General features: G+C 38.7%; 1 protein-coding gene across 4 annotated transcripts in view; it reads right to left on the bottom strand.

The window, feature by feature from the left end:
- The window catches only part of prkar1b (protein kinase cAMP-dependent type I regulatory subunit beta), a 50,572-nt gene that overhangs the window by 23,106 nt on the left and 2,496 nt on the right, over window positions 1–24,970 (bottom strand). For 2 of the 4 annotated variants that reach the window (XM_011478185.3, XM_004071434.4), the window contains exons 3-4: window positions 14,798–14,968; window positions 13,033–13,124 (exon numbers count right to left, since the gene is read on the bottom strand). In XM_011478185.3, coding sequence (XP_011476487.1) covers window positions 13,033–13,124; window positions 14,798–14,968 — 263 coding nt within the window. Of the gene's footprint in view, window positions 1–13,032; window positions 13,125–14,797; window positions 14,969–16,804; window positions 17,314–18,272; window positions 18,294–24,970 lie in introns of those variants that run through there. The other 2 variants (XM_020705308.2, XM_011478186.3) reach the window with 2 other exon arrangements.

The following is a 24,970-nucleotide window of genomic DNA, read 5'->3' as shown; positions in this document are numbered from 1 at the left end:
AACACATGATAAATAGATGGCTGCAAACATAAAAAGTCAAGGATCAAAGACAAACTCAGGTGATCTCTTTTTCCTTTCTATGCTCCTTTCTGTTAACTCTGAATGCACAACCCTGATGCATTTATGAGACTAATTACTTCCTCTTGCCCTTTCCCGTCTCTTTTCCTTTTCCACCCCCCCAAACACTTTCTTCATGTCTGTTCTTGATCATCTTTCCTCTCTCCTCGATTCTCCCCTCTAACTTTTGTTTTTCACGCATCTCTTGGTTTATCGCATCTGCTTAGTGGGTCTCAGATGAAGTGATTATTCTAGGCCTTTCCGTTACCTGTTGCCCCCACCCCACCCCCTGACCGTATGAAAAGGCACATTAACCCCCACCAACAATGGATGTGTTGTTCTGACAGAGACAGATATAAGACACGGGTGCAAAGAGACCCAGCAGAGAATGAGGGGCGACTAGGAAGTTCATCTTCACCCTAGGTTGGAGGACAAAGCTTCTGTCATGGTTGAGATATGTGAAGACAGGTCTGGAGAATGCACTTACTAAACTACAGCATGTTTGAAAACTACACAGGTTTAGGAGCATTTTAGAAATATTTTAAATAAAAGTTTATTTGCTAGTTAAATATTTTTCAAATTGCAGACGAGTGACTGTTTATTATTACTTTTAAAGACTCGTAAAGTGTTTAGCTTTGGGGGATTTCAAACATCAGACATTAAATGGGTAGGTTTTTTTTGCCATACAGTCCTGCACCCACTCTCCCTCTCTCTCCACAGATGTTTATTTGTTTGGCAGCAATTATCTTATCTTTGACATTACTACACTGCCATTACACCATTAACACAAAACCTTTTTAACAAGGCGGCATGCTGCCACGTCTGTGGTTCTTAATGGGCCGCAGAGTGTTAAGTACACTCTTCTAGAGGAGTCCAGGTTTTAGAGTATGCAGAATATATACAAACGGTACTGTCTTGCATAATAGAACTTCCCAAGTCTCTAAGCTTGGCAGTCGTGTATCTTTGGTTTTTCCTGGTAAGAAGCGGACTAAAGGGCTCATTTTTCATGTTGGTAGTAATTCAGGGTGCTGGTTCTGGTGAATCAGAACAATAGTGTGTTGCACTGCCAGCCTAAACACACTAAAATACAGTCCATTTGCACAACATTTGTGCGCTGTGTGGTGACAAAAGTAACAGACAGGGAGGTCCAATTTTTGCAAAAATAGCTTGTTTTTGTACAGCACATATTCATGTTTCAGGACTAGGTAAACTATGGGATGAAAAAAAGGGGTCACCCTTAGCAAATCAGAACTTTAAGAAAATTAGAGGGAGCCTATAAACCCTGTTTTCTGCACTGTTTTTAATAACTTTAAGTGGCACATAACAGTGAACAACATGTTTTATTTTGGCTGTTGCATTTAGTCTGAATATTTAGTGAAAACACAAGGATGTAAACACAAATTAGATATACAGCAAGGAGCGGAATAAAAAAAGAGCAGTTTAGTCCCAAATTACAGCTTTATGAGGCTGACTAAGAGCTGCGAGTTGAATGTCTGCTGTTTAGAGCGAGCAATAGTTACTCACATAGAGCAACCGACTCACCCCGTCGAGCTGCTTTGTATTTTTTGAATTACACAAGTGTTTGAGCAAGCACAAGCATCAGCATACACTCACTCCGACAGCTGGGTATCAGAGTGAAAGTCAGAGAAAAAGGGGGGAATATGCGGCAGAAATAATTATAAAGCACTGAAGCGTACATGTTGATTATTTAAAACATAAAAACCCTTAGTAGGAGCCATTCAAGCAAACAGTGAAGGTTTTTAAAAGTATCATTAACAGACATCAAAACTGCTATTTGCAATGTATTAAAGCGTTTGACTAAAAGAATGGAGCACATTAAGTTTCATTGACCATTTTGACCACAAAAGTCTCTCTGGGGTATCAGAAAGAACCAAAGAAATAACATACCTTTTGACAAACTTTGTGTTTTTTATAAGCAGAACCCAATAAACAAATGTACATATTTTTTTTGAAAAATGTATATAAACTGTTCTAAAACTTGCAAAACTTAAGACCCAAAATAGAGTTAGAAGTACGTTTAATTTCAACAATTCCATGCAAGCAAACATGTATGGAATTTAACAGAATTCCCTTTTAGCGTTTTAAATTTTTGCCTGCATCTGAAACAGACAGAACATGTTAGCACACTTTTAAAAGCACACACCTGGCTCTGTTTGGTTTATAAGGGGTGTAAACCAAGATGCATCCTGCAGTTTTAAGCTCTAGATGTGTTTCTGCTTCTATGTGGTCTGCGGGGCCACAGCACCTGAGGGCTGCTGCATTCATTCTGGTGATCTGTGTGACCCGTCTTAAAACTTGGGGATGAAACCTGCCGTTTACATGCACTGAAAACACCAGACCACCTCAGAGAAAGAGCACTGACAATGACGATGATGATGATGATAATGAAAGGGAGTTTAAGATATACTCTGCCATTTAAGCCTAAATTCCATCATTTTTTACTTCAGAACATCAAAGTATGGATGCTGTGTTATAATGACATAATAAAGGTAACCGGAAATAAAGGACAAATGACTTGCTTGAAAAATATTTCACAACCTGAGCATCAAATCAGTACATATTAACCTGAATGGTAACTGGCACCTCGGTTTTTGCTTGTTTGCCAGCAACAGCTTCTTGAAAACCCAATCCAAGTCACAGAAGACTTGACTGCAAATATACAAGATTTCAAAACATTTAGGCAGTGACACTAGCGCCTACTATTCCAACTGCTACTCAAACACTTGATCTGGCTTTGAGGAAGCCATGGAGCAAAAAACATGGCAAGAAAAACAAACAAAAAAAAGATTACAAAAATTGGGGAGGGATGTGCAAAGAAAGGAGTTTCACATAGTGGATAAGCATCCACCTTTGTCAATATCCTTCTTGTGTCACAGCAGAATCTCTTAAGTTGTATATAAATGATCGGATTCTGCACAATTGAACAATGTGTAATTGTTCATAAGCACATAATAGGATGTGCTATGCATCATACTGTCTGAAACTACCAAAGCTCCACTTTGCCTTGTGTTTTATATTTTATCCGGTAAAGTAAAAATCCAAGTTAAGATCATTTGAACTACACTGGTGTCTGAACTTCTTAAAGCTCTTGTTTGCAGATACAGCCGTTTTACAGCTGTATCTGGTGGTCAAACATATACCAATTGCTGGTGCGCTCGTGATGTCATTTTAAAAACATGACAAACAGACCCAACCCTTATGCCTCTCCTCATCTTTCCTCTCCCCTTCCCTTCCCTTCTTTTGAACATTTTCACAGCAAAGTGTGGGGTTTACAGACCCACTCCAGTCATCTTTTGATCTATTTTAAAAGCATTCCCAGTGGTCTTTTAATTAAAATTATGCCGTTTAGCTGTGTTGTTTTCTAGGACATAGTTTCTGCAGAGTGCCAGTAGTTCATTAAAAATTTTGTCTCTGAGTGTGGGCGGGACTGTTGGCGCAAAGCAACCCCACCACCCTTGCCGTCACTCTTATAAAATCTGTTTACACGATCTCATGCTAGCTTATGGTCCCTCACACCCACAAACTAACATTACCAGTGCAACAAAAATGGCCAAGAATATTGGAGCTATGCAGGCGTCTAGTTTTGAGCCAGATGCCAGCTCAGATGAGAAAAATAAAGATGTAAATGGAAATTGTATTTTTTTGTCTGCTCCCGATTCACATTGATTTGAATAAAGAAGTTCTCAATTTTGAGATTAACTTTTTTTTTTATATATGTCTTCCATCATCTTCAGACAATATGCATTTTCTTTACTCCTTGATTGTATTGTTTTCCAACAATATGGAGTCTCTCTCCTTTTGTTTTTTTCTCTTACTCTCTCCTTTTGCTGTCAGTCTTGGTGACATTTTCAGCATTCGGGGATTTTCACACTTCCCTAATGCCCTTCTCACTATTGCTTTTTGCCCCAGGACAGGAAAGAGCTAGCTCTTCCTCTGCTAAGATAGTAAAAGGGTCAGGGTTGAATCAGGTGCTGACAGGATCAAGCACCTACTTCTCTGATGTAGACATGTCACTACAAAAAAGGGAAACCAGGAGCACATGAGGGGAGACACACTCACTTTCTTATTATTATTGTTAGAGAAAATAAATTCTATCAAATGGACATAAAATAACTTGTTTTGTAAAAGTGCCAACAGTTTTGCACTTAAATATTTTTTTTCCCAAATAAATCCACACACAAGCTGCTAAACATCACAAGGAATGTCGACATCCCATGCCCCCACCCCCCCTTTCCTCCCTCCTTCACCACTCCTCCAATCATTTCCCCCTCACAGAAGACAAGCAAGAATGAGAACAAGATAAGCATTTGAGTAGCAGATGAGGACACAAATTGCCCTTTGTTGGGGTTTCAAACTTGAGAGTTGTTTACACAACAAGGCACATTACACATGTGCGCTCAAACGACCACAAGCTAAAACTGAGATGAAGAAAGACTGAGGAAACACGTCCCAGGGACAGAGAACAGGAAAAGATCAACTGACTGGGAATGACTGACAGGACAGAAATGAAGGAGGTGATTCCTTTGAGCTGCTAAAAAGTTACAGTGCTTGTTTTCATTTATGTGTCTAAACCTGATCAAACAGTTTGTGAGGTAATGGTGCACCGGGTGCATGCAGACATCTGACTGGCATGAAGCCCTCCCATCTGTAAAGACAGCCTCGTTCACACAGTTTGTGGACACAGTCAAGTAACATTGAGTGAAACCAGTATCACAGTGAAACTGTTTCACATTAGAAATTGGACTACTCTTCTACTTTTTGCTTTTTTTGCATGACATTATGAATTCATAATGGTACTGCTCTCTGACAAAATATTTTGTAAAACCAGTAAAGTTTTAAAGATTTAAACATACCCATGTAAGATAAGCAAGGCAAACCGAACAGCAGCTTGTGTTCACTAAAAAAACGTATAAAATCAAGAGATTGTCTAGAAGGCTTCATCAACAACTTCTCATACCTAAAGGCAAAAAAAATGAATTGATAAGGCTACAAAATTATCTCCTGTGATTCCCACTTCAATTTCCAATTTTATGTGATTTGATAAAATGCTGATGTATTTGTAAAATGTCAAATCTAAAACCAATTTGGTTTAGTTATTAAGGTATAAAGGTATTTCATTTAAATAATAAAATTAAGGTGGAAATTTTTTAAATTAAATTTAAAAAGAAATTGCTTAAAAAATTGATGTATTTTATGAATAATATCTCCTTTTCTAAGTGATTTGATTAAGTTAAAAGATTTTTCAAACTACCGTAGTTTTAATAAGAAAACCTATAATTGGGGATAATTAACATTGTTTTCAGCCTCAATCCAATGTATTCTTGACAACTTAAAAGTAAAAAAACAGAAATGTTGAAATAAGCTCAAAAAACCAAATCAAATTGAATTGATTTTACATTACATGTGACTCTGTTATGAATGGTCAAGAAGATAATAAAGAAACTTCCATGAACCACTGGAAAAATGAAATATTCACAGAAATGTTGATTTAGTAATTATAATTGATTTAGCGGTCAGACTTTAGGATTACTGGAACTACGATAGTTTGTTAAGAAAATTTGAATTATAACTGCTGCAGCCACCATGACAAACAATCCCTTTGATGAAGACGTACAGTCTGCAACAGGCCTCAAACAGCAAATCACCGGGCATAGAAATAGGATGAGTGCCTCTAATCTAAATGAAACTCAAAGGGAGTGACACCATCTAAGCAATGAGGAGGTCATGGGAGAATTAGCACACTATAACAAGACTTTTGTCCGTGTTTGTGCACTGGAACCTATCGTAGAGGCATGGACAAAGCAGACGTGATGTATACAATAGGAGGCCATGGGGCGACCCAGGCAACTCCATCAGCCTGCACCGTCCTCTGCTGAAGTGAGGTGGTCAAAGCAGGGTCTGTGCTTTAGGCCTGACTGTGTTGTGGTTCCGTGGGTGTGCCTCCGCAGTGACTACCGTACTCTACACCTGCTTCTCATCATCTCCTCAGCTGCAGCTCATCACAGAGATTATTTATTCTGAGATGGAGCCGTCGGCAAACGCCAGATTATTGTGCCTCATGAGATTCTGCCAGCCCTTTTATTTCCCTTCCTGTCAGCCCGTTTACTTGCCTCCCTGCCTATCAGCAAACTCCGCCAGTCTGCTCATCTGCCTCCCTGCCTGTCTGCAAGCTCTGCCAGTCTGCTCACCTGCCAGTCTGCTTACCTGCCGGCCTGTTCTCCTCCCCTCCATTCATCCCCTCTGTCTCATAAGAATAAAACCCAGTGCGCCACTCTATTTTCGTGTTCGTGCTTGGATTCTGCAAAACCCCACCAATTTCACAGCAGACTGGAGTTGAGTGACGCTGTAAGGCTGTAGGAACATCACGTCCTCACATGATCTGTACATGATCACGACTGATGTGAAAACTGTGTTGCCAACTAATTCATTTAGTTTCAGGTACTTCAGACGAGAACTCTCATTAGGATGATGCGTTTTGCAATGTATATATCTAAACCTTATCTCTAATTGGGCCTATGATGCATTAGCAAAAGTTTGATACACAAAACAGATGCTCATACAAAATGACACAACACAAAAGCTTCCTCACTTTGAGGTTTTTTGCAGTTAGAAGAAGAAAGATGAATTATACCTGGTTCACCTGGTGGGGATGATAGTGTGCAAATGTTTTTGCCTATAAATATAGATGTGTTTGTGTTTATGAGTACTCCTACAAACATCTGTGAGCTAACAAGACATACGTGATTATTTACTCAATCCATAAGATACATGCTGATTGGATTCTCCTATTATAATGCATAATACTGTGGTTGGCATGAACGTTAAGTGAAAGTTGTTCAAGCTGAAGCAAAGATTTAATAAGCTGGGTGATGTAGGGGATTTGTAAGCGGTTTGTTAGCTGTGGGGTAGATAGCGGTGGGGATGGTCGAGGCTCAGCCAGCCCCGCAGGTCTCCTGTGGTGTGTGACCTCTTCGCCTGGCCCCTGGCATTGTGGCAGCAGTACAAAGCCATGCAGGGGACGGAGAGAGATGGCTGCACATGAATGTGGGGGAGGGACTTGGGTGGGTGAATATAGACGTGAATGAGCCAGAACAGAAGGATGGAAGGACAGGAACAAGTACTCTGAATAACCTTAAAGCTCTTAAGAAACACTAGAGGACAGACAAAGAGCTGGCAAAGGTAGAGCCTAAAAATCACAAAAATCAATATAAACAACAAAATGAAAATCACAGTGACTTTTATATTTCCCCTAAACTATAACTAACTTTAAGAAAAAAAAAAGTAAGTTGCATGTGCACACCTTTGTGCATAGAAACACACAAGAGCTGAGCAAAGAAAGCACCGATGATGAGGATGCTCCCTACCCGTCTCTTTTATGTGCATCAAAAACCCCCAAAGGGGGTTGTTGCACAGCTGCAGCAGACTCACCGTCACAGAGCAGTTGTGATGTCAGAACTTCAAACTCCAGTTTTGTCACACTTCACAAACAAATAAGGGTTGCTTTGGAAAAGTCTGTCTTTGTTACACTTTCAGACCCTCGCCCCACTAAAAAGCATGGCTGCAGTATCGAGTTACTGTTACTGAGCTATCAGATCCAGGGACGACAGCTGTGTTTATCTGATATGGCCAGACAGTAAACTATCTCCCCTTGGTTTCTCTTTGTTGCTTTGACTCCTGGCATAGGCCTTACATAAACTTCCTTTAAAGCACTTGATGGGACTAATCTTTTTCAGATACTAGTAAGCTTTCCTTCACAAACGGATTTATTTATTAATTAAATGTTTTAACACTGCTTCTGTTTGCATTTTATCTCAGAGTGTGGGTATACTGAAGATGTTCCCTGTCCATCAGCAGGGACTTTTGCAGAAGATACAAAGGTCATGGTTTGAGGGTCAAGGGGGCAGCTAATTAGCCATTTCATCAACTGATTACTCTGCTTGTTAATTAGAGGATTAAACCTGGAAGGATGAGGTAAGTACCAACACTTTTTAAATATATTTTTTTAAATTGTGTCATTTGCTACAAGGTTTTTATGGAGGCTTTTTCATTTAGTGCTATGACTGCATATATGGAGCTAAGAAACATAACATGTGCTCTACAGGTAATCTATTACATTTGGCTACTACGATTTAAGTTACAGGCCTAAAAGGTTTAACAACTTCTGTAAAGGGACAACAGAGCTGCGTTACAGTTTTCTAAACCTTCCCCAGAGAGCTCCACAAAATGGATAAACAGGGTTTCTTTATTCACGCCTGCCAGACAGTGTCTGTGAATGTACAGAGAGAGGGGCTTCTTGTGTTTACACTGCTCCCCAAGAGAAGCTTTGTGGTACCAGGGCATTAGACTAATGTAGGCAAAGAGAGACTGTTTGATTAGTGAATATTCATCTGTTTGTGCCTCTTAATTTTTGCTCGGCACCCCTCTGTTTTAACACACATGTTGCCAGGTTTCCTTATAGCTGCGAGAAACTGTTGATAATAACAAATCTAACGCTACTAAATAGAGACGTTTACCTTTTTATGGCATAAAGATGGATAGGAAAACAGATCAAAACCAGTATTAGATGTTTTAAATAATTTAAACATTGACAGTCAATGATAAGTGGGAGTAGGTCAATGTAGTAAATTGCTGTGCACATGAATATATAAAGTGCATGTATAGGTGTGCAGATGCATTTAAACCAAACTTGACTAAAGACTTAAACTGTATCTAAGTTTCAGTAATATTTAAATATTGCATTTTGATTTGTTGATACTTTTATGTTTAAGTTTTAAAAGGGAAATGTTTGTATTTCTAGTCTAGCTAGAACCAAAGAAATGATAAAAATGTGTTTGCATTCGGACTTTGTTTATGTTTAATGATGTTTATGTCTGTTTTTTTACAAAGAAATGTATAGCTATACAATTCTTTAATACAAAAAAAAGTCAAAAACTACAGTAAAACTGTAAAACTATTTATGCTAACCCCCTACATTGCTTCACTAATCCTCTTTCTTTGAATCAAAATGGTCACATTAAGGAAATCAATTGAAAAATTAATTTAGAAGCAACTTTTAATGGTTTTAAATTTTCTTGATTTTCTTTTAAACAAATGATGGCAGTATTCCATTTTAAATAAGTACATGTAACTCAATCACAGGGGACGTCACGCAAACAAACAAGGAACTGGACATCCTTCATTACTCCAAAAAATGGAAGAAGGAAAGAGAGACAATGTTAGATTTGTCCCCTGTGGGTTACTGCTTTCATATGAATGTGCTAAAAGGCTGGGATACAAAGGAGGATTGGGGGCCCCAAGAATTTTTTTGGGGGGAATCAATTGATTATTGTGCAGTGAAATAAATAAATACAAAAAATGATTTTCAAACAATTGAACAAAAATGAATGCACTTTAACAACCAGTCAAAAGTTAAACTCTATAACCTGCTTTTTCTTAATAACAGTGAACAGACTTTGTTAAAACCCCTAAAGAACTAAAATGTGCTCAACAATGTGCTTTAACATCCAGGCAGCTGGAGAAAAATACTGACTAACACACACACACACACACACACACCCACACACACACACACGTGTGGCTGGTGCAGCTCAAAAACTATGAGGCTATAAAGTTTGACACACAGAACGGCGAGTTAATCAGAAACTCTGCATTCGCAGCTGGAGACATACTGGGAAAACTACCCGACATTCATACTCGTTACTATACCTCAAATACACGCGTGTGTCTGTGTGTGCAGGCTTTTCAAGACAGGATAATCCCTTCTAGCTTTGGTAGGGCTGCCGGTATTTGTGTTTCTGGTATCTGAGCGCGTGCTATAGCTTTAGCCTTTTATCTTTCACTGTCACTTTGACTGCTTCGACTTTTCTCTTTAATCTTAAACCAATGATGATTTGTTGAAAACGTCTCCAATTTGGAATCAGACAAATACAAATTTGAAATCTATTAGATATGAAAAAAGGAAGGCAAAGGGTGCAACAAAAGAGTGAAGTAGGAGATCTTTAAATTAACAAGGCAAAATATCATTAAAGCACTTAAATTGTTACTAAAAGTCTTTTACATAACACTAAGTTTACCTGCTTTCAAGGTCTGCATAGTCTCCCAGCACTCCTGGGAAGGTAAGTGAGTAAATTACGAAAATTGGAAAAAAAATTATAAATCACACAGAGAGTAGGAAAAGATGATGGGAGAAAAACAAGGGAGGAAAGGAAAGATAAGTGCAGCGAAAGAGAGCAGAAGCACGCAGGAAACAAATGGCTTCATTGTTTTTTTTTTATAATAGTTGGTCCTCAAAGGAATGATGGCATAATACTAGGGGAACAAATTGTGTGGAACTACTGATCGCTTAATCACACAGGAATCTTCCGTGATACAAACACAGGTATTGTTGAATTTTTTTCTTTAAACTAAGAAATCCAAAAGTCGGATCCGCTTTTTAAGAGTCCAAAAAACACAAAGATTTGATCTGATGTTTGTTTAAACTGCAATAACCCCTCTGAAAAAGGAACAACGGGATCCATCACTACATTTTCACCCACGTAGACCATATGTGCAAGAACATCTGACAAACCAAAGGGTCAGCTGCTTGCAGAATGAGAGAAGAGCACCAAGACAAGCTGTAGGGAGCTGTGCAGTCAGAATCCATCTGCTGCTTTGCGTCAGTCCAAGGCAGCTCTGGCACACAAAAAAACCTCATGTACTTTACACAGTGAATATATAAATCCAAACAACAGAAAGCCTCAAAATGAAAAACAAATATTTTCCAGCCTAATGCTGGGTTTTGGTTTTGATTGCCTCCAATAACAAGGACACCAATGACTAATGTAGACGGTAAAAGCTGTGAGATATTAGAAGTGGGGAAATGCACCAACTAACTGATTATTTCTAGTTTGGTTTGTGTATTTCTTTTTTTTAGCTTGGCGAAAATGTTGAGCGAAGATTGGCATATCTATGAATTTGAAGACTTAAAGCCTTAAACCCAAAACGCAACACAATGTTACCAAGCCAGCTGTCCAGTCATCGTGAAAGTCCTGGAAGGCTGTACAACAACAAAAAGGAGGGAGAACAATAAAGAATAGAACAGAGTTCAATGAAAAATGTAAGACATGAATTTATCTTTGCCAATCCAAGATCAAGTCATAACTTGGATTCTTTTATAGAAACATGACAAAATGTCATGAGTGAAAATCACTCTGAGCCAGTCCTGATATATGTTAAGCGACACAAAGTGACACTCTGTGCACTTGTTAAAAAGTTAAGTAGTGCCACTGAGTCTGATCACAGCCCTTTTACCCGTTTCAATGACCTGTTGTAGCTACAGAAACCTTATCAAACAACAAATGCAAAATGTATCATAGATATTTACTGGTTTCCATATACCGATACTTTAGTGGCGTTTCAAAATCTAGGAAATTTGAGCAAACTAAGCTAAAATAACATCCATTTGTGTCCAACTTGAAATTGCGCTGTGAACATTGCATTGACAAGGGCAAGATTTAATGCTTTATCCGTTTAGTTTTGAAAGGTGTACTAATACTTATAAAAAAAATCAACAAGGAAAATCCAGAAAGTGAAACGGCACATAGGACAGCCAGTTGGAGAAACGGCATTGTGAAAAACTTCAAGACTTGATGAAAACTGAATTACTTAGCCCAGCATGCCAAAAAGCACTGAGTCAATTAAAACATGATGGCTTATGGTTTGATTCCAACTATTTTTCTTTTCTAACTTTAATCTGCAGCTTCAGCCACCAGAGTATGACATTTTTCAAACTGTCCAGATGTATCACAAGTTGCACTCCGATGTAACTCTTTAAACACAGTGACATGCAATCAGAGGCCTGACTGCTTGTGCCAAAGAGGCATTTCAAATTGTCAGCTGACGAAAGAAAGGCAAAACTGTGTTTTGGGTTTGGGCTGCAGTCGCTCCTGCCAACAGGAAAGCTCCGGTGTTTTCTTCTCCATGGGGGCATAATGGATTCTCTCCGCCAATGAAACACTACTCCGGCTGGCAGACAAATCTGCCAGCCACCTAAGAGTCTTCCCACAATACACCCTCCCCTGTCATAGCCAGATTTGGCTGTCAATGGAGATCTGGGACAGATGGAAGAATGATGAGAGGATGGCTGAAGATAGGAAGAATGTGAAAGCACAATAAATATGAGCAGATGGTGAGATAAAAGGAGACACTGAGAGAACTTGGCATTTCTTCCCTCTTTCTTGAGAATAATGACAGAGAGTTGCTAATTTCTTTGTGCACCACAGCCCACATCTGAAACTTGATACAACTATATTCACCGGTTACTATAACAACCAGCATCAAAATACAACATAGGCAGACAGATGCATTAGTTGTCCAAAAACACCTATCATATACCCCTCTACTTTTGTCCTGTCTTTGGGTTTTCATCTCCTCTTTCAGCATCTCTGCAGACTTAATAGGCAATAGGCATCATATTTTCAAGTGCAAAACTTCCCGTCAAATTTTCTATTTGTGTTTTCCATCTAACATTGCACACATCCATGCACTTGCATAAACCGGCTCTTAAAATTCAGAAGATTTTAACCTTGTGCTGTTTACTTCAAAGGTTTTTAGGCATGTAAAACGTTTAAAGAGGTCAACAGAAAAAAGGAAAGGATGCTGGTGACACACAAAACTTTGTTGCTTGACCTACATGTTGTGGTTTCTGGATTTGATCCACATCAACATAAATCATTCCACATCAATCATTTAAGTGGGACAAGAATCTAACTAGTTTAAATAGGAGGAATTAAGGAATAAAAGCCTACAACACACACAAAAAATGCTTTTAAAACATAACGATTACATATTGTGTAGTATACATAAATGTGTTACCAATTATTTTCTACACATAAAACATTTTTAAAATGATGACAATATGTTCGTACGAGGGGCATCCAGATTTATGACATATTTTGGACAACAGGGGTTCCGTACCTTCTTTCGTTGTCGTCCAGGTGAGCGAACAGCACATTCTTGGAAATGGCCTTAGCCAAGGCAGTCATGGTCTTGTAGTCTTTTGGAATCACCTGTGAAGAAATAAATTCAACAGTACAAACAAATTGCAGGCAGACACATAAAACAAAACCCAACACAAACGCGGAATATAGTCAACTTCAAAAGTGGACTAAATCAAGTAATTAAAGGGAAGTGTATTGGCAAACTCTGAAAGAAAAAGTTTGGATATATTTTGGGAAAGCCCATCTGTTCAGGGATTACACTCAAAATGGCGAACAGGGTCTTAAAAATGCGCACAAGCCCTAAGCTCATTCATAAAACATGCATTTTCATGTCCCTGGCTTTTTGGTGTGTGCTCATGCAAAGGGAACATCTGAAGCCACAACAAAGCAGCCGATTACTAAAGCCACCAAAAAAGAAGGTTATATGTATTCTCACATTTAGCCTCTATGTAAAAATGACAAACTAAAAAGAAAAAAAAGAAGAAAGTGTTATTAAAATATATTTCTCCAGAACAACTGGTTGAGGGAGTGTGAGTCTGTTTGGCCTCTCACAGGGGAGAGAAGAAAGGTTGTAATTAAGTTAAGGGAACAGATGTCTCCACATGAAGAGAACCACATTGTGCAGTGTACAATATGTACAGAAGTGCACACATAACCACATTACATGTGTAAGAGGGCACCAAGGTTGTATCTGTCTGTTGCACAACAAGCTTAGCTGGTAAGTTGGCAGAAAGAAAATGAGTCTGGTCAAAGCTGAAAACTCAAACCAGGGGGGAAAAAGGAGATTTTTAGGTCACATCTACTACAGGCTTTAGCTTCCAATACATCTGAGACACAACTTCACTCTATTTTTTAAAGATTTTTTAATTTGGGGGTGGGGTGGGGTGGGGTGTTGCTTTCTTAATAGCAGAAATTGGGACAGCCAGAAAGAAACCTTTAATGGTTTTCTATCAAGGTTAAGAAGCAAAACATCTCTTTCACTTTATTTTCCCTATGTTTTCTAATTAAAAGCCACTATTAATCATGCTTTTCAGTCTTGTATCCAATAGACATCACCATCTGTTAAGGCTTAGCAATTTGTATCAAATCCATTTTAATTAAATGGGAAATGATGGGTAATTAATTGTGATCTGTTCAATCAGCTGTGATTTCACAGTCAATGAAATTGATGTAGGTAGATGAGTGTAAATTTAAAAAAAAGCACCGTGTCTGAGTTTGTGATAATTATTACACAAAAGAACACACTCTTCCCTCCCACGTGAAGGCTTTTATTTTCTAATTTGATTTTAATTTAATTTTCTGAGCTCTATCTGCAGAGTATTAAACGGCGACAGTATTTCTTTTACCACAAGCCTCTTACGTGGCTCTGGGTATACGTCTGTGGGTTTTTCTGAGTATGTCACTCCTTTAGTGACAACGGTGAGAAAAGATTGATACAACAGCAGGCTTTATAGGAATACATAGAGGCTGCAGTGTGTGGCAGAAATGCAGATGCATGAGAGTATAGGCACATGCTGTAGAGGATTTTCAATTGCTATGTGGTGATGGGGCTCAAGCCCTTATGTCATTACCCAGTAATTCCTGTCAGGGTAAATATAATTGAACATTTACAACAATGACACACTAAGTGAAGTGAATATAAGCTTGTGTGGGAAAGAATGTATCTACATGGTGCGTTCAAACGTAAGTTTTATTTTGAAATATAGGAGTATTTTAAGTCTTGAGCTCTTGGGCGGGCTGACCTTGCGTACGTAGCTGACAGCATCCTCCTCAGTGTACACTTCAGCACTGACTCCTCCCCTGCGCCGGCGGGCCTTGACGACAGGGTTAGGGGGTGGAGGGGACACCTCATCGTCGTGCGAGTCTGACTGGCTGTTAGATTTCTGGCGTGCCATAATATGCTTGCATTCTTCCTGAAAGTGCAGAAGCAGAAACAAGAAGTTCATTTATTTTGTAAATTAGTTATTGACAAAAAGAGCAAAGAAAAAGAAAATATAAGGTTAAAAAAAGGTTCTGTCAATCGAAACAACTTTTTAGAAATAAATAGCACAAGAAACAATAATGACTTTATTTTTCTAATAACAAAAGCATAAAAATATTGACAATACACCTAAACTCCTTTTCAAGGCAAGAGAAAATAAAAGGTTTGACAGGTATCTCACTTTCTTGACTTCTGCCCGACACTGAAAAGGCAACAATGAGTACGTTTAAATCTGTTCAAAAGGAATAATAAGGAACAAAGAAAACAGGAACAACATAAAACCGATTAAAAACTATTGAGCACAAAACTTATCAACACGTTATTCAAGCAATGAATGATTCAACCAGATAGCAGGAGAGCAGCAATGACTACCATTTGCTGGTTTGTTTATTTTTCAGCCAAATGTGACCATATCTGCTGTGGATCTTTCTGCACCTGCTCTTTATTATTACACAACCATTTCTGCTGCTTTTGGGCATTTTATGGTATTTTATGACACAAAGATTGTAGATGACAATAACTATATTTAGTTTGACATATTTTGGTTGAATAAAGTTAAAGGATTTTTTAAAGACTTTTTAATTTAAGAGGTTAAGTGTTTCAGACAATTTCAAAAAAGATTAGTTTTAATTTGAATAGTTCTTAAATCATGGGATATGAAATATTACTGTTGACTGTTGTGATCTGCTTGTCTAAAAAAAAAAGCAAAAAAAAAAAAACAGAACTCGTGCTGGCAGTAACAATCGGAGAGAATGCAGAAGACCTTGAGCAAGAATTTCCACTTTTCCACATCTTAATAAATAACGGCAGGAGGAAGGAGGAAGGGAAAGAAGGACATGGAGAGGAAATGAAAGACGAGCTGTGTCAGAATGTTCAGTAGAAATTCTGACTCAAAGAGACAGAAACTGAGCATAAATGACAGGAGGAGACTGAAACTGCACAAACACGACTAGCCAGCCCACACCTTCAATACCAGCTTCTCTGAACATCATGAAAGAAGAGGATGGAACAGTCTAAATCTTTTCTGCAATGATAAACAGCATTAACTACTTATGTTTACTATTCATTAATTAACCAGAAGCCTGACTCAGACTTAAAAAAAAATACAGCTTTTTCTAGGTCTCTGGATCCTGTCTTTCTTCTCTCTTCTAACTGCTCATTGCATCTTATTATGGGCTTTGCATACTGTCTGTGTAAACTAGAATGCTAATGAAGATGCAAACACACACACACACGTCAAAAAACCAAGCAAACAAGCTTCAGGACACACACGATTACGCAGATCTTGCTTACGCAGAGTCACCGCCTGAGGGAACACAGCCAGCAGGAAAAAGAAAGAAAACAACTACAGAGCAGCAATGATGCAAACAACTCACACACATTATTGCACAGCACCTCAGCAACACATGCACAGGCAGAGTACAGGGGATGTGCACGAGGAGGGATGAGAGCTCCTGCACTCAGCTAAATAAAGGTGATAAGGTCTGCAGTTAGGGTGACATGCTGCAAACTCCTGCACTAAGAACTAAAAAAAAGCTGTGCATACAAGGATGACTCTTTTCCTGAAAGTTAATGACTCTAGCATGCGCTGCTAATAAATTTTGACCAAATATCACAAAATATTTACTCACTCAAACTATTGAACACATCTATTTTGCAACAAGGCTTGCACAAAATTGCATCCAAACTGTTCAAGGTATTGTCTCCTCCTGGAGGGATCACTTCAGGAATGTAAACAAATGTTTCCCTTTCAATAAAAGCTATTTACCATGGCATGGAGGGCCCTTGGCCAGGCCTGCTGTGTCCCTCAGCCTCTCAGAGGCACCAGGCATCGAGTCAAACTGTGTTTGTGTTCCATTAAGAATGGGAGTCTAGACACATGGATTCCCATCTCAATGGCACATTAAAAGATGTTAGCATCCTTCCATTTATGCAGGAAATGTAGGCAGATAATCCAAGTTGGTGCACAAGAGAAAAAGTGTCCAAATTCCCCCAAACCCAGAGAAACAGCAGCCGGAGAGCTGGTCTACTGATGAAAACACTGATCGCAGCAAAAAGTCTGCCTTTCCATCGCTCCTGCGCAACTGTGTCACTGATTCCTACCCTCGCTCTGGCTCCCTCTCTCACTCTCACAATCAGGTGGCGCAATGAGCAAGCTCTTCTCGCTACCTTCTGTCACTATGACAACGGGGCACTGCAAGCATCCTGAGCAGTGGAGACTGATCAGGAAGCAACGGTACTTCACACACCTACATCTCAACACACAAGCTTTGACAGCATTTACAGACTCACTCACTTGCCTTCCTCCTCTCTTTTTCTGTCAAAGTGAGTCATTGCACATAATCTACAATGTAACTGTCCTCAACATGGGCTTCTGATGGAAACAAATGGCATGACTGCATATTCTCCCTCCATGAATGGAACCAATGTAACCATCATTTTGCCTTACATTTCCTTTACGTGCTTTCCTCTTGGATCATTGGGTCAGTACACAAGTGAGAACATTGTGCTCCAATCTTCGACAAGTCTTCTCATTGTTTAGTGTCCAGTGACCAAGCAGGACAAAAATAACATACACAGCACCCCAAGCTTAACCAACTTCTTAAGAATTGAAGAATTAGCTCAGGGCTCTATATTACTAATCTGCAGATTGAAAGAAATAACTGCAGTCTGGTTCTGAAGGCGCCTTTGAAAAGGCATTTCTCTGTCAATATTCTCCCTCTGGTTTCTTTCTAGCATTGAAACCATCCGCCTAGATTAGATTCCTTTCCTCTCTTTCTTTCCCTCCTCTGCTCTTTCTGCGTCATAATTGGCAGCTGTGAGCAAAAGAGAGAGGACAAACGAGACAGAGGACACTGGCATCAGCAGGACAAAAAGCTCCTTTCTCTCCAAAAAGGTTCATTCGCTTAAAGAGCAAAAAAATATGAGCAAAACATGACACAAACCCGATCCCACACACACCATTTTATTAAAACCCATTTGCTGTTCCACTTTAAAACAATTAACTGGTGAGTAATGTTATTAAAATGAGACAGTTCTGTTCTTTTCATGACCTGAATCCGTTTGCATGAGCAAATTTAAACAACATCTCGCATTAACTCCTGATTTAATGCTTGTCGTGCAGCAAAAACTAATCCAAAATCATAAAATGTTGGTTTTGCTTAGCACAAATCCACTAAAAGTTCATTGTAGCAGAAAGTTAATTAAAAGAAACGCAGACATCCATCAGTGATTACCTTTTATAGCCCCCGTCCACAGCGACATAGGCAGTTTCACTCTCCACTACTTGGACTGAAAGCGTGCAAGTGAACCAAATACAACAAAGTACCAAACACATTCACAACTACACACACAATCACACACAGGTAATGAAGCGTGCAAAGCTAATCCACCAGTGGAGCTAACAGTCTACTCATCACTCTGTTCCACACCATTACAGCCTTACAATGGGCAGAATGTTCACTGCTGTATTAGGTCTGACAATGGTGATGATGTTCACCAACTTCATTTTCCCCTCATAGACACAAGAACATCAACTGGGTGTACTCATTAATGCCCCATTGCTTCTTTCTATTCTGTTAGGAGGCTGAAAATGTTTCTTCGAAACTTTCAATTCAGTTATTTCATCATTTCTGTGACAACATATCAATGAACTGTAGGATAAATTTGCGTAAAATCCTGTACTTGGCCCGTTTTTGGCAGCTCTGGCTGCTAATGGATTGAAGAGGGATACAATGGGCAGATGAAAGCGGACAAAGAAGGACCACCATGAAGAGAGAACTTGAAGAGGGTCTGATTTACCTGTAGAAAATCATGATGAGCATGGGCGAAGACTTAGAGCCTGGGTCACTGCGCATACATACAGAATGATTTGACTAAGCATGGTGGTGATGAATAACTAAAGAGGATGGACACCAACAACATATGTGAGTTACCTTTAAGGTTCTTGTGCATGGAAAGCATTCTTTAAGCTCTAAACTTGAACTCAAGTTTTCTGGATGTTTTTGTAACTAAACTATAAAAATACACACAAAAATGTGTAGCTCAGAAAACAGGGAAAAGTAAAAAAGAAGTTTGAAAGGTTGCAGACAAAAGCAAAACCCTGCAAAAAAAAAAAATGTAAATTTGTTATAATTTTGTTGAGTATTATATCTGAATGGCACAGTCCTCACTGCCTGTAAGGCAGGCAGTGAGGACTCCCTGATGTTAAAGATGGGGTTGGCAGACCTTTATAACATGTTATACAAAGTGTAATAACTGAGCTAAAGAAGAATAAAAACCTGGTTGAGCCTGTTTGTAACACTCTATATGTGTTTATCTGACAACCAGAGTGATTTGAAGCAACTGCAAGGGTTTTTAAAGTTATATAACAAGCTGTAAAATATACACCAGCCTGTTATACATAATATATACAACGGGCTGGTCCAGAGAAGGCATGGGAGCTATTGGAAAGACAAGAAAGCTTATCCAGTTTCAACTTAAGTTTGACACAGCAGACTTAACAGAAGGAACAGGGCTGTGGACTTTTAAGGCTTTAAAGCCACCAGCCAAAAACGAAAAAGCAAGATCCTGGATAACATCAGAGAGACTGATCTTAACAATAAATCCCTTAGAAAATGCCTCAAGGGGGAAAACCCAGTAGGCAAAAAAAAAACGCTTAAGTGGAGTAATAAGGTTCTAATAAAAGACTAATCAGAAAACCCCCCAAATGGTCTGAACTGATCACGTCAGAACAAGAACAGGCTCCAAGTGTGAAAACAAAAGGTCAGATCTGCCACAATAAACAAAGTCCCAGGTGTAGGTACAGGTCAAAGAGGCTGAGAAGAACGATAACTACACTAAAACGTACGAGGAATGCCATAACAATTGACTGTGAAAGTGTACCAGAAGAACATCTGTGCTTGGAATAAGTTTCTAGTCCTGTAGTCAAAATAAGATATACTTCAAGGGTTGTTGGCGAAAAAAATTAGAATAAAAGGTCCTATGCAACTTTCTGGTCCAAGCTGACACTAGTATAGTTCACAAAAAGGACTAGAAAACTTCTGAAAAGACAGTGGTAATCAATAATGTGATTTTAGGTAGGAAAATCACAAAACTAGGATTTATTGTGCCATTCTGAAAACAAGTTATTTTACTCTCAAAAATGCATAAAAATGCAAGATAATCAGGTGCCTGAAATGCATTTTTTAAGATGACAAGCTCTATCAAACACTTCTGAAAAAAGATGAGAGAGGCCAGTAATTTTCATCAACTTCCCTCAACTACGAGACAAAATGAGGGAAAAAACACATTGTCTGATTTTTAAATAATTAATTTTCAAATTGTGGTGGACGGGCTGCACGGTGGCGCAGTGGTTAGCGCTCTTGCCTCACAGCAAGAAGGCCCCCGGCTGGGGGACATGAGAAACACAACATCAGTGAGGGGGCCTTTCTGTGTGGAGTCTGCATGTTCTCCCCATGCATGCGTGGGTTCTCTCCGGGATCTCTGGCTTCCTCCCACCATCCAAAAACATGCTTCATAGGTTAATTGGCAACCCTTAAATTGTCCAATGTGAGTGAGTGTGTGATATGTGTGACCCTGCGACAGACTGGCGACCTGTCCAGGGCATCCCCTACTTTCGCCCACAAGTGGCCGAAAGGAAAAAAACGGAATAGAAAAGGAACGAATGAATCGTGGTGGAAAATAGGTATTTGGTCAATAACAAAGTTCAACTCAAAATCTACAGGCTTGCTGGAGACAATGTGGGGGTCAAGAAGGGAATCATACTCATATTTTCTGGTCATGTCCTAAATTACTATCTTTTTGGAATGATGTAACAACTGTCATAAAAAATGTTATTGGATATCACCTGCCAAACGAGTTTACAACTCTGTATCTGGGTAATATTGAAGACTCTGTACTGAATGAAGATGTTTACCTAGTAAGGATATTACTCTTGGCAAGCAAGAAAACGATAACAAAAAAATGGCACAAAGTAGAGCCCCCTGGAAAAGATGACTGGTTGAAGATCATATGGACCATTTACTCAGTGGAAAAATTGACATTTCTACTCAAATTAAAATTAGACGTTTTCAAAAAAAAATGGAAAAAATGGTACAACTATATGGAAAACCAATAAAAGGTTTAGAGGATTTCGTGTAGGTATTAAAAAAAAAAAAAAAAAAATGTAATAACAATAAGAAAAACAGCCCAATTGCAGTTAGTTGTGTCTGTTCTGTTGTTTGTTGTGGTTGCTGACCCGTGTATGTAAATGCTGACAACTGAAAACGTTCAATAAAAACAAAGTAAAAAAAAAAAAAAAAAAAAAAAAAAATAACAAAGTTCAACTCAATAATTCGTTATATACCCTTTGTTGGCAATGACAGCAGTCAAACGTTTTCTGTAAATCTTCACAAGGTTTCCACAAACTGTTGCTGGTATTTTGGCCCATTCCTCCATGAAGATCTCCTCTAGAGCAGCGATGTTTTGGTTCTGTTGCTGGGCAACACAGACTTTCAACTCCCTTCAAAGATTTTCTATGGGGTTGAGATGTGGAGACTGGCTAGGCCACTCCAGGACTTTGAAATGCTTCTTACGAAGCCATTCCTTCGTTACCAGGGCAGTGTATTTGGAATTGTTGTCATGCTGAAAGACTGTGCAAAGTTTTATCTTCAATGCCCTTGCTGATGGAAGGAAGGATGAAGGTTTTCACTCAAAATCTGACGATCCACGGCCCCATTCATTCTTTCCTTTACAAAGATCACTCATCCTGGTCCTGTTGCGGAAAAACAGCCTCAAAGCATGATGTTTCCACCCCCATTCTTTACAGTATGTATTGTGGTATTTGGATGCAACTCAGCATTGTTTCTCTTCCAAACACAATGAGTACAGTTCTTACCAAAACATTCAATTTTGGTTTCATCAAACCATATGAAATCCTCCCAATCCTCTTCTGGATCATCCAAATACTCTCTAACAAACTTTAGACCGGCCTGCTCATGTACTGGCTTTAGCAGAGAGTCACGTCTGGCACTGCAGGATTTGAGTCCCTGGCGGTGTAGTGTGATACTGATGGTAGCCTTTGTTCCTTTTGTCCCAGCTCTCTGCAGGTTATTCACTAGGTCCCCCGTGTGGTTCTGAGATTTTGTTCACCGTTCTTGTGATCCTTTTGACCCCATGGGGTGAGCTCTTGCTAGGAGCCCCAGATCTAGGGAGATTATCAGTGGTCTCGTATGCCTTCCATTTCCTGAAAATTACTCCCACAGTTGATTTCTTCACACCAAGTTGCTTATTTTATTGCAGATTCAGTCTTCCCAGCCAGGTCAACAATTTGGTTTCTGGTGTCCTTAGACAGCTCTTTGGTGTTGGCCAGAGTAGAGTTTGGAGTGTGACTGTTTGAGGTTGTGGACAGGTGTCTTTTATATAAATAACTATTTCAAACAGGTGCCATTAATACAGTGGAGGACAGAGGGTCTTCTTGTCGGTGACCAAATACTTATGTTCCACCACAATTTGTAAATAGTTTTTTTTTTTTAAATCAGAAAATGTTATTTCTGATTTTTTTTCTCTCATTTTGTCTCTGATAGTTGAGGTATACCTATGATATAAATTACACGCCTCTCTCATCTTTATAATTTGCCCCACTGCATTTCCAGTTTACAAACCGAGCAGGTTAGTGCATGAAATGTTTCATAGTTTCAACAAAAAAATACAAAATACCCAGCCTTTTTTAAAATTCTTATTCATGATCATCATTGAATCTGCTTTTAAGGTTAAAGAGTTGTGATCATGCAACACAAATATTACACAAAATCAGGAAGACATGTCACCTTGTCCATCCTTAAAAAGTCAGCTATGTCAATTTAAAAAAGCTGCTTTGTGTTTTTACTGAAGAGAACATTACTTTTGTGCAATTACACACTGAGCACATGATGGTGGGGAGATGAGGGCACCCATCTGACACTGGCATTGTGCAGATAAAAGGCAGCATTACCATGCATAGATGGGCAGGATGAAAAGAGAGAGGTCATCTATTATTTTCACATTTGGAACTACTGTGTCAAGACTGTATTACAAAAATACAAAAGTTGCAGAAAGAAAGAAAAAAAAGAAAGAAGAACAAAAAAAGGAAACCAAAAAGGTAAGATTTTCCTTATGTCAGAATTTCTTTTTCAGAAATAAAATAAATATTTCTGTAAAACAAGAAAAAGACTGAAAAAACCCTCAAGAAGGACACAGGATGTACAAAAGGGGTTTATCAAATCCAGGACTCTGTACAGCCTTTGCATCTTGTGCTGTTTCCTAGGATTCCATGTGCAGAGCACTATGTGTATTACAGAAAATGAACATGATTAAAAATGAACCCAAAAAGAAAAACCAGAAAGAAATTAAATTTCAACTATTCATTTTGTAATATTTTTAACATAAAATATTAAATGTAAGTTGTTGTTTTTTTATTCCTGATTCAAAAAAAACCTCTGGAGTACTTCACTCCTCTGTGTTTTATATACCTATAATACTACTCAGGGTCAGTGAGGGGCGGAGTCTAACCCAACCCAAGTCCTTGGGTGGCCAGCAGGGTAAAGGTCACTTACTCCATCACAGAGATAACGCTCAGACAAACAAGCATGCACACTATCTTAAAATAATTACATATTTGAAATGTTTAGTATATATAGAATAGTTTTCTGCACTTGGAAGTGTTTTCTTTAGGATAACAGTTAGGAGTAACATACATGGATTCAAATGAAAAGGAAATAATATTTTGCTTTCAAAAAATGTTGTGAAAGTTACTGAGTGTGGCAGGAAAAGAAAACTGTAATCCTCTTAAAAACTGGGACAGCACAGAAGCCTGCACAGCCGGTTTCAGCTCTCTGAACAACTGACCTCATATTCTGAGCACTTTTGTTGACAGCATGACGCCTTTGTAAGCATTTCTGCAAGTTTTTTTTCCCACAGGTTGCAGACAAAGCTACGCTTATAGAACAATCCACTTTATCCCCCCCAAAAAAGGTAATTTTTAATTCTGTGTATCAATACACAAAGTTAGACAAACTTTTTACTATGAGCAAGTCAAGATTTATGTTAAAAGATGTAGAGAGAACAAGAAAACAATTTATCTTTTAAACTCCATTATCATTTTCTCTCTGAGCAAAGAGAACAATGCAGCCTTTTTAATGACAGCCACCCGTTAGCCTTATGAAACCAAAGCACGTTCTACAGCAGCAGACTGAGGAGTTACAAATTTACACCCGCTTGGCACAGGCAATGATTACAACCTATAGGTGAATTAAGTGCTTAAGCAGTAAACAGCACCAACAGTTCTGCCACCTTGTTACATAAAAGATGTAGCTGCTGCACCATAGACAGTAAAGGCTGAGATCAAGACTCTTAAACATCAACTAATGGCAGAAATTGGGATATGGATGCTTTGACATGCGATGAGTCTAACTCAGTATATAGTTTGAGCCATTTTATGAAGATTTTTTTAAACTTACTAAAGCTGGGCTCACTTCCATAAGTATTCAGGATACTCTGACTATGCAGCATTATAGAGAAAAAATATAAACAGCAGCAGCTTCAAGTTTGTCAGTTATTCACATGAACAATCAAAGAAACAATAGTTTCAACTCAACTTGTCCCTTTCATTTCACTACTCCCTGTGTTGCATAGTAGAAGTATGGTGGAAGAAACTATTTTCATTTCCAAAATGTTACTAACTTTGTATCTGTAGGTTCAAATTTGTATCCCAAGCTTAGCTCTTGCATTATTTAAAAAAAATCTGCTGAAGCAGCTGACTAAAAAAAGAATAAAAAAAACTCCAAGGACCAGATGCTTGTCATATGACAGCAAAAAGCACACGACAACATTGCAGCAAAGATAAGGACTACCCCCTCCAGACATCAGAACACTAAGCTCTGTCCTTCTGCATATGATCTTTCATTACAATCACTCC

This window comes from Oryzias latipes, chromosome 8 (genome assembly GCF_002234675.1).
Source record: "Oryzias latipes chromosome 8, ASM223467v1".
In the NCBI taxonomy this organism is placed as follows: domain Eukaryota; kingdom Metazoa; phylum Chordata; class Actinopteri; order Beloniformes; family Adrianichthyidae; genus Oryzias; species Oryzias latipes.
The sequence above is the reverse complement of the archived record's forward strand: the minus strand, read 5'-3'. Positions and strand labels throughout refer to the sequence as shown.